We start from the raw sequence: 20,004 nt of genomic DNA on the forward strand, positions 1-20,004 counted from the left end.
CCTCGCAACCATACAACATTGTTGGAACCACTATTCCTTCAAACATACCCATTTTTGCTTTCCGAGATAATGTTCTCGACTTCCACACATTCTTCAAGGCTCCCAGAATTTTCGCCCCCTCCCCCACCCTATGATCCACTTCCGCTTCCATGGTTCCATCTGCTGCCAGATCCACTCCCTGATATCTAAAACACTTTACTTCCTCCAGTTTTTCTCCATTCAAACTCACCTCCCAATTGAATTGACCCTCAACCCTACTGTACCTAATAACCTTGCTCTTATTCACATTTACTCTTAACTTTCTTCTTTCACACACTTTACCAAACTCAGTCACCAGCTTCTGCAGTTTCTCACATGAATCAGCCACCAGCGCTGTATCATCAGCGAACAACAACTGACTCACTTGCCAAGCTCTCTCATCCCCAACAGACTTCATAGTTGCCCCTCTTTCCAAAACTCTTGCATTCACCTCCCTAACAACCCCATCCATAAACAAATTAAATTTATATTTTTTGCCGCTGTCTCCCGCGTTTGCGAGGTAGCGCAAGGAAACAGACGAAAGAAATGGCCCAACCCACCCCCATACACATGTATATACATACGTCCACACACGCAAATATACATACCTACACAGCTTTCCATGGTTTACCCCAGACGCTTCACATGCCCTGATTCAATCCACTGACAGCACGTCAACCCCGGTATACCACATCGCTCCAATTCACTCTATTCTTTGCCCTCCTTTCACCCTCCTGCATGTTCAGGCCCCGATCACACAAAATCTTTTTCACTCCATCTTTCCACCTCCAATTCGGTTTCCCTCTTCTCCTCGTTCCCTCCACCTCCGACACATATACCCTCTTGGTCAATCTTTCCTCACTCATTCTCTCCATGTGACCAAACCATTTCAAAACACCCTCTTCTGCTCTCTCAACCACGCTCTTTTTATTTCCACACATCTCTCTTACCCTTATGTTACTTACTCGATCAAACCACCTCACACCACACATTGTCCTCAAACATCTTATTTCCAGCACATCCATCCTCCTGCGCACAACTCTATCCATAGTCCATGCCTGGCAACCATACAACATTGTTGGAACCACTATTCCTTCAAACATACCCATTTTTGCTTTCCGAGATAATGTTCTCGACTTCCACACATTCTTCAAGGCTCCCAGAATTTTCGCCCCCTCCCCCACCCTATGATCCACTTCCGCTTCCATGGTTCCATCTGCTGCCAGATCCACTCCCAGATATCTAAAACACTTTACTTCCTCCAGTTTTTCTCCATTCAAACTCACCTCCCAATTGAATTGACCCTCAACCCTACTGTACCTAATAACCTTGCTCTTATTCACATTTACTCTTAACTTTCTTCTTTCACACACTTTACCAAACTCAGTCACCAGCTTCTGCAGTTTCTCACATGAATCAGCCACCAGCGCTGTATCATCAGCGAACAACAACTGACTCACTTGCCAAGCTCTCTCATCCCCAACAGACTTCATAGTTGCCCCTCTTTCCAAAACTCTTGCATTCACCTCCCTAACAACCCCATCCATAAACAAATTAAATTTATATTTTTTGCCGCTGTCTCCCGCGTTTGCGAGGTAGCGCAAGGAAACAGACAAAAGAAATGGCCCAACCCACCCCCATACACATGTATATACATACGTCCACACACGCAAATATACATACCTACACAGCTTTCCATGGTTTACCCCAGACGCTTCACATGCCCTGATTCAATCCACCGACAGCACGTCAACCCCGGTAAACCACATCGATCCAATTCACTCTATTCCTTGCCCTCCTTTCACCCTCCTGCATGTTCAGGCCCCGATCACACAAAATCTTTTTCACTCCATCTTTCCACCTCCAATTTGGTCTCCCACTTCTCCTCGTTCCCTCCACCTCCGACACATATATCCTCTTGGTCAATCTTTCCTCACTCATTCTCTCCATGTGCCCAAACCATTTCAAAACACCATCTTCTGCTCTCTCAACCACACTTTTTTTTATTTCCACACATCTCTCTTACCCTTACGTTACTTACTCGATCAAACCACCTCACACCACACATTGTCCTCAAACATCTCATTTCCAGCACATCCATCCTCCTGCGCACAACTCTATCCATAGCCCACGCCTCGCAACCATACAACATTGTTGGAACCACTATTCCTTCAAACATACCCATTTTTGCTTTACGAGGTAATGTTCTCGACTTCCACACATTCTTCAAGGCTCCCAGGATTTTCGCCCCCTCCCCCACCCTATGATCCACTTCCACTTCCATGGTTCCATCCGCTGCCAGATCCACTCCCAGATATCTAAAACACTTTACTTCCTCCAGTTTTTCTCCATTCAAACTTACCTCCCAATTGACTTGACCCTCAACCCTACTGTACCTAATTACCTTGCTCTTATTCACATTTACTCTTAACTTTCTTCTTTCACACACTTTACCAAACTCAGTCACCAGCTTCTGCAGTTTCTCACATGAATCAGCCACCAGCGCTGTATCATCAGCGAACAACAACTGACTCACTTGCCAAGCTCTCTCATCCCCAACAGACTTCATACTTGCCCCTCTTTCCAAAACTCTTGCATTCACCTCCCTAACAACCCCATCCATAAACAAATTAAACAACCATGAAGACATCCCACACCCCTGCCGCAAACCTACATTCACTGAGAACCAATCACTTTCCTCTCTTCCTACACGTACACATGCCTTACATCCTCGATAAAAACTTTTCACTGCTTCTAACAACTTGCTTCCCAAACCATATATTCTTAATACCTTCCACAGAGCATCTCTATCAACTCTATCATATGCCTTCTCCAGATCCATAAATGCTACATACAAATCCATTTGCTTTTCTAAGTATTTCTCACATACATTCTTCAAAGCAAACACCTGATCCACACATCCTTTACCACTTCTGAAACCACACTGCTCTTCCCCAATCTGATGCTCTGTACATGCCTTCACCCTCTCAATCAATACCCTCCCATATAATTTGCCAGGAATACTCAACAAACTTATACCTCTGTAATTTGAGCACTCACTCTTATCCCCTCTGCCTTTGTACAATGGCACTATGCACGCATTCCGCCAATCCTCAGGCACCTCACCATGAGTCATACATACATTAAATAACCTTACCAACCAGTCAATAATACAGTCACCCCCTTTTTTAATAAATTCCACTGCAATACCATCCAAACCTGCTGCCTTGCCGGCTTTCATCTTCCGCAAAGCTTTTACTACCTCTTCTCTGTTTACCAAATCATTTTCCCTAACCCTCTCACTTTGCACACCACCTCGACCAAAACACCCTATATCTGCCACTCTAACATCAAACACATTCAACAAACCTTCAAAATACTCACTCCATCTCCTTCTCACATCACCACTACTTGTTATCACCTCCCCATTTGCGCCCTTCACTGAAGTTCCCATTTGCTCCCTTGTCTTATGCACTTTATTTACCTCCTTCCAGAACATCTTTTTATTCTCCCTAAAATTTAATGATACTCTCTCACCCCAACTCTCATTTGCCCTCTTTTTCACCTCTTGCACCTTTCTCTTGACCTCCTCTCTCTTTCTTTTATACATCTCCCCCTCAATTGCATTTTTTCCCTGCAAAAATCGTCCAAATGCCTCTCTCTTCTCTTTCACTAATAATCTTACTTCTTCATCCCACCACTCACTACCCTTTCTAATCAACCCACCTCCCACTCTTCTCATGCCACAAGCATCTTTTGCACAATCCATCACCGATTCCCTAAATACATCCCATTCCTCCCCCACTCCCCTTACTTCCATTATTCTCACCTTTTTCCATTCTGTACTCAGTCTCTCCTGGTACTTCCTCACATAAGTCTCCTTCCCAAGCTCACTTATTCTCACCACCCTCTTCACCCCAACATTCACTCTTCTTTTCTGAAAACCCATACAAATCTTCACCTTAGCCTCCACAAGATAATGATCAGACATCCCTCCAGTTGCACCTCTCAGCACATTAACATCCAAAAGTCTCTCTCTCGCGCGCCTGTCAATTAACACGTAATCCAATAACGCTCTCTGGCCATCTCTCCTACTTACATACGTATACTTATGTATATCTCGCTTTTTAAACCAGGTATTCCCAATCACCAGTCCTTTTTCAGCACACACACACACACACACACACACACACACACACATATATATATATATATATATATATATATATATGAGGTAAGTTTGAATGGAGAAAAACTGGAGGAAGTAAAGTGTTTTAGATATCTGGGAGTGGATCTGGCAGCGGATGGAACCATGGAAGCGGAAGTGGATCATAGGGTGGGGGAGGGGGCGAAAATCCTGGGAGCCTTGAAGAATGTGTGGAAGTCAAGAACATTATCTCGGAAAGCAAAAATGGCTATGTTTGAAGGAATAGTGGTTCCAACAATGTTGTATGGTTGCGAGGCGTGGGCTATGGATAGAGTTGTGCGCAGGAGGGTGGATGTGCTGGAAATGAGATTTCTGAGGACAATGTGTGGGGTGAGGTGGTTTGATCGAGTAAGGAACGTAAGGATAAGAGAGATGTGTGGAAATAAAAAGAGCGTGGTTGAGAGAGCAGAAGAGGGTGTTTTGAAATGGTTTGGGCACATGGAGAGAATGAGTGAGGAAAGATTGACCAAGAGGATACATGTGTCGGAGGTGGAGGGAACGAGGAGAAGTGGGAGACCAAATTGGAGGTGGAAAGATGGAGGGAAAAAGATTTTGTGTGATCGGGGCCTGAACATGCAGGAGGGTGAAAGGAGGGCAAGGAATAGAGTGAATTGGATCGATGTGGTATACCGGGGTTGACGTGCTGTCAGTGGATTGAATCAGGGCATGTGAAGCGTCTGGGGTAAACCATGGAAAGCTGTGTAGGTATGTAAATTTGCGTGTGTGGATGTGTATGTATATACATGTGTATGGGGGTGGGTTGGGCCATTTCTTTCATCTGTTTCCTTGCGCTACCTCGCAAACGTGGGAGACAGCGAAAAAAAAAAAAAAAAAAAAAAAAAAAAATTATATATATTTTTCTTTCATACTATTCGCCATTTCCCGCACTAGCGAGGTAGCGTTGAGAACAGAGGACTTGGCCTTTAAGGGGATATCCTCACCTGGCCCCCTTCTCTGTTCCCTCTTTTGGAAAATTAAAAAAAAAAAAAAGCGAGAGGGGAGGATTTCCAGCCCCCGCTCCCTCCCCTTTTAGTCGCCTTCTACGACACGCAGGGAATACGCTGGTGACTGAGTTTGGTAAAGTGTGTGAAAGAAGAAAGCTGAGAGTAAATGTGAATAAGAGCAAGGTTATTAGGTACAGTAGGGTTGAGGGACAAGTCAATTGGGAGGTAAGTTTGAATGGAGAAAAACTGGAGGAAGTAAAGTGTTTTAGATATCTGGGAGTGGATTTGGCAGCGGATGGTACTATGGAAGCGGAAGTGAATCATTGGATGGGGGAGGGGGCGAAAGTTCTGGGAGCATTGAAGAACGTGTGGAAGTCGAGAACATTACCTCGGAAAGCAAAAATGGGTATGTTTGAAGGAATAGTGGGTCCAAAAATGTTATATGGTTGTGAGGCGTGGGCTATGGATAGAGTTGTGCGCAGGAGGGTGGATGTGCTGAAAATGAGATGTTTGAGGACAATATGTGGTGTGAGGTGGTTTGATCGAGTAAGTAATAGGGTAAGAGAGATGTGTGGTAATAAAAAGTGTGTGGTTGAAGAGCAGAAGAGGGTGTGTTGAAATGGTTTGGTCACATGGAGAGAATGAGTGAGGAAAGATTGACCAAGAGGATATATGTGTAAGAGGTGGAGGGAACGAGAAGTGGGAGACCAAATTGGAGGTGGAAAGATGGAGTGAAAAAGATTTTGAGTGATCGGGGCCTGAACATGCAGGAGGGTGAATGGCGTGCAAGGAATAGAGTGAATTGGAACGATGTGGTATACCGGGGTCGACGTGCTGTCAATGGATTGAACCAGGGCATGTGAAGCGTCTGGGGTAAAGTTCTGTGGGGCCTGGATGTGGAAAGGGAGCTGTGGTTTCGGTGCATTATTACATGACAGCTAGAGACTGAATGTGAACGAAAGTGGCCTTTGTTGTCTTTTCCTAGCGCTACGTAATGCACATTTGGGGGAGGGGGTGGTTATTTTCATGTGTGGCGGGGTGGCGATGGGAATGAATAAAGACAGACAGTATGAATTATGTGCATGTGTATATATGTATATGTCTGTGTGTGTATATATATGTATACGCTGAGATTCATAGGTATGTATATATTGCATGTGTGGATGTGTATGTATATACATGTGTATGTGGGTGGGTTGGGGGGGCCATTTTTCGTCTTTTCCTTGTGCTACCTTGCAACACAGGAGAAAAGCTACAAGTATAATAAATATCCCTAAATATAATATAGATAAAAATATATTATATCTTTTTTTTTTCTTTCATACTATTCCCCTTTTTCCCCCGCGTTAGCAAGGTAGCATTAAGAAAAAGGGGGAGGGGGCCTTTTAGGGAAATACCCACCTGGCCCACTTTCTGTTGTTTCTTTGGTTAAATTAAAAGAAAAAAAAAAAAAAATAAAGGGGGAGGTTTTCCAGCCCCCCGTCCTCCCCTTATAGTCGCCCTCTACGACACGCGGGAATACATGGGAAGTATTCTTTCTCCCCTACCCCGGGGGAAAAAATATAATTTAAAATTTATATATTTCCCTGGGATGGGGGGAGAAAGAACACTTCCACGTATTCCTGCGTGTCGTGAAGGCGACTAAAAGGGAAGGGAGCGTGGGGCTGAAACCTCCCCCTCGTTTTTTTTTTTTTTTAATTTCCAAAGAAGGAACAGAGAAGCGGCCAGGTGAGGAATTCCTCAAGCCAGTCCTCTGTTCTAGACGCTACATAAAGGGGGGTCGCTATCACGGGAAATGGCGAATAGTATGGAAAAAAAAGAATTATATATATAATAATATATATTAATTCATATATATATTATATATATATATATATATATATATATATGTGAAGCGTCTGGGGTAAACCATGAAGGCGTGTAGTATGTATAATTGCGTGTGTGGAGTGTAGTATGTACATGTGTATGGGGTGGTTGGGCCATTTCTTTCGTCTGTTTCCTTGGCTACCTCGCAAACGCGGGAGACAGCGACAAAGTATAAAAAAAAAAAAAAAAAATATATATATATATATATATATATATATATATATATTATATATTTTCTTTTTCTTTTTTGACTTTGTCCTGTCTCCCGCGTTGCAAGGTAGCATCTAAGAACAGACGAAAGAATGGCCACCCACCCAACACATGCCTTGATTCAATCCCTGAAGCACGCAACCCGTATCTCACATCGCTCCATTCACTCTTTCTGTTGCCCTCTTTCACCTCCTGCAGTTCAAGGCCCCGACACACAAAATCTTATTCACTCCGATCTTTCCACCTCCAATCGGGTTTCCCTCATCCTCGTTCCCTCCACCTCCGACTATACCCCTTGGTCATCTTTCCTCACGCATCTCTCCAGTGACAACATTTCAAACACCTTTCTTCTCTCACCACCTCTTTTTATTTCCACAATCTATTTACCCTTAGTTACTTACTCGATCAAACACTCACACAAACACATTCCTCAACATCTTATTCAGACATCATCCTCCTGCGCACAACTCATCCATAGCCCACGCTCGCAACCTAAAACATGTTGGAACCACTATTCTTCAAACATACCTCATTTTTGCTTTCGAGATAATGTTTCGACTTCACATTTCTATCAAGCTCCCAGAATTTCGCCCCTCGCCCGACCCTATATCCACTTCCGCTTCCATGGTTCCATCTGCTCTGATCCACTCCTGATATCTAAAACACTTTACTCCTCCATTTTCTCCATTCAAACTAAACTCCCAATGAATGCCTCAACCTACTGTACCTATAACTTGCTCTTATTCAATATTATCTTAAAACTTTTCTTCTTTCACACACTTACCAACTCAGTCACCAGCTTCTGCAGTTCTCACATGAATCAGCCACCAGCGCTGTATCACAGGAACAACAACTGACTCACTTGCAAGTCTCTTCCCAACATACTTATAGTTGCCTCTCTTTCCAAACTCTTTCCTGCGCATTCACCTCCAACCAACAACACAAAAAAAAAAAAAAAAAAAACAAAAATTCATAATAAAATAATATAATATTATAAATTTCTTTTTTTTTGTTTGCCGCTGTCTCCCGCGTTTGCGAGGTAGCGCAAGGAAACAGACGAAAGAAATGGCCCAACCCACCCCCATACACATGTATATACATATGTCCACACACGCAAATATACATACCTACACAGCTTTCCATGGTTTACCCCAGATGCTTCATATGCCCTGATTCAATCCACTGACAGCACGTCAACCCCGGTAAACCACATCGATCCAATTCACTCTATTCCTTGCCCTCCTTTCACCCTCCTGCATGTTCAGGCCCCGATCACACAAAATCTTTTTCACTCCATCTTTCCACCTCCAATTTGGTCTCCCACTTCTCCTCGTTCCCTCCACCTCCAACACATATATCTTCTTGGTCAATCTTTCCTCACTCATTCTCTCCATGTGCCCAAACCATTTCAAAACACCCTCTTCTGCTCTCTCAACCACACTTTTTTTATTTCCACACATCTCTCTTACCCTTACGTTACTTACTCGATCAAACCACCTCACACCACACATTGTCCTCAAACATCTCATTTCCAGCACATCCATCCTCCTGCGCACAACTCTATCCATAGCCCACGCCTCGCAACCATACAACATTGTTGGAACCACTATTCCTTCAAACATACCCATTTTTGCTTTACGAGGTAATGTTCTCGACTTCCACACATTCTTCAAGGCTCCCAGGATTTTCGCCCCCTCCCCCACCCTATGATCCACTTACGCTTCCATGGTTCCATCCGCTGCCAAATCCACTCCCAGATATCTAAAACACTTTACTTCCTCCAGTTTTTCTCCATTCAAACTTACCTCCCAATTGACTTGACCCTCAACCCTACTGTACCTAATTACCTTGCTCTTATTCACATTTACTCTTAACTTTCTTCTTTCACACACTTTACCAAACTCAGTCACCAGCTTCTGCAGTTTCTCACATGAATCAGCCACCAGCGCTGTATCATCAGCGAACAACAACTGACTCACTTCCCAAGCTCTCTCATCCCCAACAGACTTCATACTTGCCCCTCTTTCCAAAACTCTTGCATTCACCTCCCTAACAACCCCATCCATAAACAAATTAAACAACCATGGTGACATCACACACCCCTGCCGCAAACCTACATTCACTGAGAACCAATCACTTTCCTCTCTTCCTACACGTACACATGCCTTACATCCTCGATAAAAACTTTTCACTGCTTCTAACAACTTGCTTCCCAAACCATATATTCTTAATACCTTCCACAGAGCATCTCTATCAACTCTATCATATGCCTTCTCCAGATCCATAAATGCTACATACAAATCCATTTGCTTTTCTAAGTATTTCTCACATACATTCTTCAAAGCAAACACCTGATCCACACATCCTTTACCACTTCTGAAACCACACTGCTCTTCCCCAATCTGATGCTCTGTACATGCCTTCACCCTCTCAATCAATACCCTCCCATATAATTTACCAGGAATACTCAACAAACTTATACCTCTGTAATTTGAGCACTCACTCTTATCCCCTTTGCCTTTGTACAATGGCACTATGCATGCATTCCGCCAATCCTCAGGCACCTCACCATGAGTCATACATACATTAAATAACCTTACCAACCAGTCAATAATACAGTCACCCCCTTTTTTAATAAATTCCACTGCAATACCATCCAAACCTGCAGCCTTACCGGCTTTCTTCTTCTGCAAAGCTTTTACTACCTCTTCTCTGTTTACCAAATCATTTTCCCTAACCCTCTCACTTTGCACACCACCTCGACCAAAACACCCTATATCTGCCACTCTAACATCAAACACATTCAACAAACCTTCAAAATACTCACTCCATCTCCTTCTCACATCACCACTACTTGTTATCACCTCCCCATTTGTGCCCTTCACTGAAGTTCCCATTTGCTCCCTTGTCTTATGCACTTTATTTACCTCCTTCCAGAACATCTTTTTATTCTCCCTAAAATTTAATGATACTCTCTCACCCCAACTCTCATTTGCCCTCTTTTTCACCTCTTGCACCTTTCTCTTGACCTCCTCTCTCTTTCTTTTATACATCTCCCCCTCAATTTCATTTTTTTCCCTGCAAAAATCGTCCAAATGCCTCTCTCTTCTCTTTCACTAATAATCTTACTTCTTCATCCCACCACTCACTACCCTTTCTAATCAACCCACCTCCCACTCTTCTCATGCCACAAGCATCTTTTGCGCAATCCATCACCGATTCCCTAAATACATCCCATTCCTCCCCCACTCCCCTTACTTCCATTATTCTCACCTTTTTCCATTCTGTACTCAGTCTCTCCTGGTACTTCCTCACATAAGTCTCCTTCCCAAGCTCACTTACTCTCACCACCCTCTTCACCCCAACATTCACTCTTCTTTTCTGAAAACCCATACAAATCTTCACCTTAGCCTCCACAAGATAATGATCAGACATCCCTCCAGTTGCATCTCTCAGCACATTAACATCCAAAAGTCTCTCTCTCGCGCGCCTGTCAATTAACACGTAATCCAATAACGCTCTCTGGCCATCTCTCCTACTTACATACGTATACTTATGTATATCTCGCTTTTTAAACCAGGTATTCCCAATCACCAGTCCTTTTTCAGCACACACACACACACACACACACACATATATATATATATATATATATATATATATATATATATATATATATATATATATATATATGAGGTAAGTTTGAATGGAGAAAAACTTGAGGAAGTAAAGTGTTTTAGATATCTGGGAGTGGATCTGGCAGCGGATGGAACCATGGAAGCGGAAGTGGATCATAGGGTGGGGGAGGGGGCGAAAATCCTGGGAGCCTTGAAGAATGTGTGGAAGTCGAGAACATTATCTCGGAAAGCAAAAATGGCTATGTTTGAAGGAATAGTGGTTCCAACAATGTTGTATGGTTGCGAGGCGTGGGCTATGGATAGAGTTGTGCGCAGGAGGGTGGATGTGCTGGAAATGAGATGTTTGAGGACAATGTGTGGTGTGAGGTGGTTTGATCGAGTAAGGAACGTAAGGATAAGAGAGGTGTGGAAATAAAAAGAGCGTGGTTGAGAGAGCAGAAGAGGGTGTTTTGAAATGGTTTGGGCACATGGAGAGAATGAGTGAGGAAAGATTGACCAAGAGGATATATGTGTCGGAGGTGGAGGGAACGAGGAGAAGTGGGAGACCAAATTGGAGGTGGAAAGATGGAGGGAAAAAGATTTTGTGTGATCGGGGCCTGAACATGCAGGAGGGTGAAAGGAGGGCAAGGAATAGAGTGAATTGGATCGATGTGGTATACCGGGGTTGACGTGCTGTCAGTGGATTGGATCAGGGCATGTGAAGCGTCTGGGGTAAACCATGGAAAGCTGTGTAGGTATGTATATTTGCGTGTGTGGATGTGTATGTATATACATGTGTATGGGGGTGGGTTGGGCCATTTCTTTCATCTGTTTCCTTGCGCTACCTCGCAAACACGGGAGACAGCGAAAAAAAAAAAAAATTATATATATATATATATATATATATATATTTTTCTTTCATACTATTCGCCATTTCCCGCACTAGCGAGGTAGCGTTGAGAACAGAGGACTGGGCCTTTAAGGGGATATCCTCACCTGGCCCCCTTCTCTGTTCCCTCTTTTGGAATATTAAAAAAAAAAAAAAGCGAGAGAGGAGGATTTCCAGCCCCTGCTCCCTCCTCTTTTAGTCGCCTTCTACGACACGCAGGGAATACGCTGGTGACTGAGTTTGGTAAAGTGTGTGAAAGAAGAAAGCTGAGAGTAAATGTGAATAAGAGCAAGGTAATTAGGTACAGTAGGGTTGAGGGACAAGTCAATTGGGAGGTAAGTTTGAATGGAGAAAAACTGGAGGAAGTAAAGTGTTTTAGATATCTGGGAGTGGATTTGGCAGTGGATGGACCTATGGAAGCGGAAGTGAATCATTGGATGGGGGAGGGGGCGAAAGTTCTGGGAGCATTGAAGAACGTGTGGAAGTCGAGAACATTACCTCGGAAAGCAAAAATGGGTATGTTTGAAGGAATAGTGGGTCCAACAATGTTATATGGTTGTGAGGCGTGGGCTATGGATAGAGTTGTGCGCAGGAGGGTGGATGTGCTGAAAATGAGATGTTTGAGGACAATATGTGGTGTGAGGTGGTTTGATCGCGTAAGTAATAGGGTAAGAGAGATGTGTGGTAATAAAAAGTGTGTGGTTGAGAGAGCAGAACAGGGTGTGTTGAAATGGTTTGGTCACATGGAGAGAATGAGTGTGGAAAGATTGACCAAGAGGATATATGTGTCAGAGGTGGAGGGAACGAGAAGTGGGAGACCAAATTGGAGGTGGAAAGATGGAGTGAAAAAGATTTTGAGTGATCGGGGCCTGAACATGCAGAAGGGTGAATGGCGTGCAAGGAATAGAGTGAATTGGAACGATGTGGTATACCGGGGTCGACGTGCTGTCAATGGATTGAACCAGGGCATGTGAAGCGTCTGGGGTAAAGTTCTGTGGGGCCTGGATGTGGAAAGGGAGCTGTGGTTTCGGTGCATTATTACATGACAGCAAGAGACTGAATGTGAACGAAAGTGGCCTTTGTTGTCTTTTCCTAGCGCTACCTAATGCACATTTGGGGGGAGGGGGTGGTTATTTTCATGTGTGGCGGGGTGGCGATGGGAATGAATAAAGACACACAGTATGAATTATGTGCATGTGTATATATGTATATGTCTGTGTGTGTATATATATGTATACGCTGAGATTCATAGGTATGTATATATTGCGTGTGTGGATGTGTATGTATATACATGTGTATGTGGGTGGGTTAGGCCATTCTTTCATCTGTTTCCTAGCGCTACCTTGCTAACACGGGAGACAGCGGCAAAGCAAAATATTAATAATAATAAAATCTCTAACTTACTGTGAGTGGCATATTCAAATTTTCTTATCATGGGCGTGAAATCTTTATGTTTAGATCTAGGTTAATGATAGGCAGTACTTTAAGGCTAACAGTAATCAATGGGGTATCAAAACATGTCTAATTTTGTCTATAATATTTTTGTTTCTGTAAGTAGAGATAAATGTTTGAGAAAAAGTTTTTTACAATCCAAAAAGATTTGCATATGATATGGAATATTCAACCCTAATAGAAATGTTTTGTGGTCAATGATGTATCACCTCATCTACAGTGATCACTAGTTAGCCATTTGAAAAAAAAAAAAGTGCCAAGGAATTCCTTTTTAAGGAGTCAGATATGAGAAAATTCTGAACATCCAGTGTACAGAATTACAAAGCCCCAGAACAGCAACCCAAAAGTTACATAGTCTAAAGCAGATATTAAAGGTGGAAGGATGGAATGAAAAAGATTTTGAGAGATCGGGGCCTGAACATGCAGGAGGGTGAGAAGTGTGCAAGGAATAGAGTGAACTAGAGCAATGTGGTATATTGGGGTCGACATGCTGTAAATGGACTGAGCCAGGACATAAAAAATGTCTGGACTAAACCATGGAAAGGTCTGTGAGACCTGGATGTGGATAGTGAGTTGTGGTTTTGGTGCATTACATATGACAGCTAGAGAGAGAGCACAAACAAATGTGGCCTTTTTTGTCTGTTTTCATGGCGCTACCTTGCTGATGCAGTGGGTGGCGATGCTGTTAAACGTGGGGCTGGCTGGCACAGGGGATGGATTAAGACGAGTATAGATATGTACGTGTATGAGCATGTATGTATATGTGTGTATATGTAAATTATGCCCTCCAACAGCAAGGACTCTAACCACTACCTTGCTGTTGGAGAGCATTATGAAAGTGCTAGTAAGGACTGGGGGTCCGATAATGCCTTAAGTCCGTTAAATCGAATGTAACCAATGGGCCATTTTTTTACTACAATATGCAGTAATGCACAATATAAGATTATATCATAATCGCGAATATGTAATATTCACTCACCGTTTTTGACAGTGTAGTGAAGTGTCTGCACTTGAAGATTCACTACAGGTTTTATTCACAAAACCATACATTTTTCTACAACGCCACAGCCAATCACTTTCTTTAACAGTGTCCCAATATATTTCCCAAGAGTTTCACATGCAGATTTCAACTCGAGACTGTACAAAAACACCACTAGACCTCTGTTGAACACACTACTTATACACAGCTTCTTCTAACTTATCTTGTGCAATGTTTGTGCGTTTTCAACTCCCCACAACACAACCACATTTAGAGCTATCAACAGTGTATTTAAAAGAGAAATGTTGCAAGTTGGCCTTTGATCTACGAATATCAGAAACAATTGTTTTTTGCCAAAAACTCCACAAACACAAGCTACTGAGACGCCTTGTTCTAATTTCCCAATTGGCTCTAATTTCTGAGCCACATTGAACTTCACACGCTTTCCTTTAACTCCTCTGTCACTTGATGCCATTTCGAATTGCAAGGATTGCAAAATTCTTAAATCAATAAAGTTACAATTCTGAAGTAGCAGAAGAAACACTGTACACAACTCTATCGACAATCGCTTAAGGCAGCCTGAGACCCAACGTGAGCAGAGTTGCCAACTCAAATTTTCAGATAGCGCTAGATTCAGTCCTGAAAAGCGCTAAACTTACTATGACAAAAAAAAAATGCTCTTCGAATTATTTCTGCTTTTTGACGAGCCAAATTATTAATAACAGGTACGAATGACTGCTTTAACATTGAACATTATTCTAGATGAGGTTCTAGACTTGTGATCTATGAGTGTCCTGGTTGCCGTTGCGATTTGTGTGCTTTCAGTGACCCAATGTCTTTCAGAACTTCCTTAGGCAGTTTCTAGTCGTAACAGCAGTTTCACTTCTTAGTCCATACTTCATAGTATTGCATTTATGCTTCTAGTAGTCTATTTCGAGGCTCTGACTTCACGATGTTCATATGACTAAAGATACGCTCTATATCACCGATGGAGTGAGGCAATGTCAGCACAGTCAAGGCCAACTCAGAGAGGTCACTGAAGGGATTTTCTCCTGTTGCATCCCTGAACGAGGCTATTTCAGCCCAGAGTGCATGGATGCCAATTTCAGCCAACAAAGCTAAGATGCTGGTGTTTCCATAATACATGGTGCTTCCTCCACTGAAACTCAATGCGCGTGAGAATTTCTTCGTTATTTGTCATCTTAGCTAATTCCAGGCTTTATGGGTTGAAGACATTCAACTGCACTCATTGATGACAATGACTGTAACACTTAGACACTGACAAACGATGACGAAGCTGTTTCATCAACTCCACTACAAACTGTATGCATCTTCCTGGAATATCCTTTTCATCAGTTAACTTACACTGTGCCATATTTTCAAACTCTTACCCCACGAACGAATGTGGGTCTAAGTAGTTCTCCCTTTAATTTTCTGCCTGGGATGTGAACCTTAGAACTTATGGAATCAATAAGTTGAATAAGATCACCTAGCAATTTGGTTGGATCCTGTCTGTACCTCTGCTTTAAATTTCTCAGTTACACGCTGAACTTCTCCAAGAATATACTTCAGGAATATCAGGAAGACATAATTTTTCTTGTCACAAAACATGTCATAGAGAATCTGAGCTGTGTAACACCTTTCCCCATCGAGTCTGGCTTAGCTATATTCATTTCAATGGAGCTTGACTATCACTGACCAAAGAAAAGATCTTGTACCTTGCTTGGTGAATGGCAGAGCGGGAGAACCAATTGTAGGTTTCTCTGATCATAAAATCCAGGTTCCTATGGAGACAATACTGCAGAATGAGACACAGCTCTCTGTAGAGAATGACACACACTTGATCAAGATCAGATGAGGAATCTATAACTTGAGTTTAGCATACACTCTACTTTTAACACCTGTCATCACATAGGCACTGTCGGTGCCACTTGCAACAATGTTTTGTAACTACAACCCAATATTTTTCAGGGAATTCTTGATGGCATCACATTTCTCATTAGCATTACAGTCTGTCAGCTCAATAAGGTCCTAGAAAATCACTACAATCTTCTTACTTTCAGAAGAGAACCAAATAGCGATACCTAATAGTTTTATTGCTGTTATGTCATTACTCTCATCAATTAAGAGGCTAAACTTGATTGTCTCTATCACTTTTCAAGTCACTGGTAAAATGCAGGGCAATCAAACTGCAAACAACTGCACAACACTTCCACCCTTTTAACTTGAAATTCTTGCATCCTTTACTGTCTGCATACCATGCTTTGCACAGCTCACTGAGATGATCAACAACACGTAATGAACAGTGTTCTGCAATGAAAAGTGATAAATTTCCTTATGTCTCCCATGCATCATCAATCACGCATCATCAATCACTTTTTCAAACGGAAATGTGGTTTGTCTTTGAGTAGTGAATGGCTCTTCTGCTTTCTTGTGTTTAGCTGTGTCTTTCAATGTCACTAAGTCTAGCAAACAATGGACAAGACATTTTGTCACCCTTCTCTTACTTTTCTCTACCATTTTTCATTTTGGAGTCTTTCAACCACTCTATAATGTTGAGTATATTTCTTACTCATTGTTGTGTTTGTAAATGTAAAGGCCTTCACACACACAACAAGCAATTTTACTGTCCCTCATGGTCCACGAATAGTTCTGTTACCACCAAGAGCCATTCTGTACCTGAACTGAATGGGGGACTTGAGGAGGGGAAGCCCACAGAATACACCCTCTGTATACCTTGTCATTCCAATATACATACATACATACATACATACATACATACATACATAATATATGTAAATATCCATACAAAAGTGTATGCCAAGGGTCATCAATATCTGTCAGGGTTACTTCCCTGAAAAACACGACAGCAAAATAGCATATAATGGGGAATTTTCTGTAATTAGCTTGAAATAATGTTCTTGAAACATATCCAGCAACACCTAACTTACAAATATGTACATAGAACCAATAAGAAATGCACATATGTAACAACTAAATAATAAAAACAAATAAAAAAGAAATGTTTAAATATTCTTACCTTGGAAATGGACTGGTTGTCTCTAAAGGCATTCCTGCCAAGCAAGAGAGTTAGGGGGTCTTTGGAAGCCGTACAACTTGGGGCACTTTTTTGGTGATTGTGAGAAATGTAGCTTTTTGATGGCACCCACTTCCAACAAAGTCCTGTCTCATCTGCATTAAAGACTTTTTGAGGTTTGCATTCTTCATCCTTGATTATCTTTGAAGTATTCTGGAAATCTACAGCTCCCTCTGTGACCATGCTCACTGGTTCCTCCTGCACATGTATTTTTTTTTAATCCACAGCATAGCTGGAAACGGTGAAACCAGCCATGGCTGGCATTAAATGTTTCTTTACTTGTGCAGCTTTCTCCCCCTCTTTCGTCAAGTATTAATGTAAGCTAAGTGCCTTTCACTGAATGACGTCAAGACTTTTTGTATATTTTTCTTTGCAGATCATCCAGCCAATCAGCCAGCATCCTCTCCATTGTCTCAATAGCATGGCTTCTCTGCCCGGTGATTTTCACCATTGAATGCTGTTTTGTATGTTTCACTTTTGCCATAATCTTGTCAGCATTCTTTACGATAGTACGCACGGTGGTTGGAGGCAAGCCAAGATGGTGTACAATATCGAAAGCCCGTTCATCATTCCTACTGTGGTTTATCACATCAACTTTCATATCAAGAGCAACACTTCTACACTGCCTCTTGCAAATACAAAACAACTTTTCACTGCCACTAGATTTTCTGCTCATGGTTGTACAATCACAGGGATATAACACAATAAAGTATATCAAAGCCCAGAGCACTCATGATGTACATCCATTAGAATGCTTACAGACTGGAAGTTGTGAGCAAAGGCACTAGTGACCCAGCCAGTGTGGAGGTTTAGATTGTGTTGATCCCCTCTGCTTCTGTTGGAAAAAGGTGTTAGTGCAAAACTATTTGAAATGTGACTTAGTTTTCCTAATACACTGACAACTTATGACAGAGCGACTTATAGAGGGGACTCTCTTTTTATATATATATTGATTTATCTATACCTATTTTGCTTTGTCGCTGTCTCCCGCGTTAGCGAGGTAGCGCAAGGAAACAGACGAAAGAATGGCCCAACCCACCCACATACACATGTATATACACACACGTTCCACATACACAAATATACATACCTATACATCTCAACGTATACATATATATACACACACAGACATATACATATATACACATATACATAGTTCATACTTTTCCATAGCCAGAGGTTGAGCCATTATGTGACATTCATTTTTCATTTCATTTCCAGCTAGAAGTTTCAGTTTTCTAAATTATTTCTTACATTTTGCATATATATATATATATATATATATATATATATATATATATATTTTTTTTTTTATACCTCGTCGCTGTCTCCCGCGTTTGCGAGGTAGCGCAAGGAAACAGACGAAAGAAATGGCCCAACCCCCCCCATACACATGTACATACACACGTCCACACACGCAAGTATACATACCTACACAGCTTTCCATGGTTTACCCCGGACGCTTCACATGCCTTGATTCAATCCACTGACAGCACGTCAACCCCTGTATACCACATCGCTCCAATTCACTCTATTCCTTGCCCTCCTTTCACCCTCCTGCATGTTCAGGCCCCGATCACACAAAATCCTTTTCACTCCATCTTTCCACCTCCAATTTGGTCTCCCTCTTCTCCTCGTTCCCTCCACCTCCGACACATATATCCTCTTGGTCAATCTTTCCTCACTCATTCTCTCCATGTGCCCAAACCATTTCAAAACACCCTCTTCTGCTCTCTCAACCACGCTCTTTTTATTTCCACACATCTCTCTTACCCTTACGTTACTTACTCGATCAAACCACCTCACACCACACATTGTCCTCAAACATCTCATTTCCAGCACATCCATCCTCCTGCGCACAACTCTATCCATAGCCCACGCCTCGCAACCATACAACATTGTTGGAACCACTATTCCTTCAAACATACCCATTTTTGCTTTCCGGGATAATGTTCTCGACTTCCACACATTTTTCAAGGCTCCCAAAATTTTCGCCCCCTCCCCCACCCTATGATCCACTTCCGCTTCCATGGTTCCATCCGCTGACAGATCCACTCCCAGATATCTAAAACACTTCACTTCCTCCAGTTTTTCTCCATTCAAACTCACCTCCCAATTGACTTGACCCTCAACCCTACTGTACCTAATAACCTTGCTCTTATTCACATTTACTCTTAACTTTCTTCTTCCACACACTTTACCAAACTCCGTCACCAGCTTCTGCAGTTTCTCACATGAATCCGCCACCAGCGCTGTATCATCAGCCGAACAACAACTGACTCACTTCCCAAGCTCTCTCATCCCCAACAGACTTCATACTTGCCCCTCTTTCCAAGACTCTTGCATTTACCTCCCTAACAACCCCATCCATAAACAAATTAAACAACCATGGAGACATCACACACCCCTGCCGCAAACCTACATTCACTGAGAACCAATCACTTTCCTCTCTTCCTACACGTACACATGCCTTACATCCTCGATAAAAACTTTTCACTGCTTCTAACAACTTGCCTCCCACACCATATATTCTTAATGCCTTCCACAGAGCATCTCTATCAACTCTATCATATGCCTTCTCCAGATCCATAAATGCTACATACATATATACATATATATACATATACATATATATACATATATCTTTTTTCTTTCAAACTATTCGCCATTTCCCGCATTAGCGAGGTAGCGTTAAGAACAGAGGACTGAGCCTTTGAGGGACTAC

The 20,004-nt window shown here is 42.3% G+C and overlaps 1 protein-coding gene across 8 annotated transcripts in view; it reads right to left on the bottom strand.

Moving 5' to 3' along the window:
• The window catches only part of LOC139758482 (uncharacterized), a 102,776-nt gene that overhangs the window by 63,794 nt on the left and 18,978 nt on the right, over window positions 1-20,004 (bottom strand). For 3 of the 8 annotated variants that reach the window (XM_071679957.1, XM_071679959.1, XM_071679955.1), the window contains one exon: window positions 17,223-18,114. The exons of 3 other annotated variants lie outside the window; for them this stretch is intronic. In XM_071679957.1, coding sequence (XP_071536058.1) covers window positions 17,223-17,462 — 240 coding nt within the window. In that variant the 5' untranslated portion in view covers window positions 17,463-18,114. Of the gene's footprint in view, window positions 1-14,182; window positions 14,754-17,222; window positions 18,115-20,004 lie in introns of those variants that run through there. 2 more of the 8 variants (XM_071679962.1, XM_071679965.1) reach the window with 2 other exon arrangements.

The sequence above is a fragment of the Panulirus ornatus genome, chromosome 30 (genome assembly GCF_036320965.1).
Source record: "Panulirus ornatus isolate Po-2019 chromosome 30, ASM3632096v1, whole genome shotgun sequence".
Taxonomy (NCBI): Eukaryota; Metazoa; Arthropoda; class Malacostraca; order Decapoda; family Palinuridae; genus Panulirus; species Panulirus ornatus.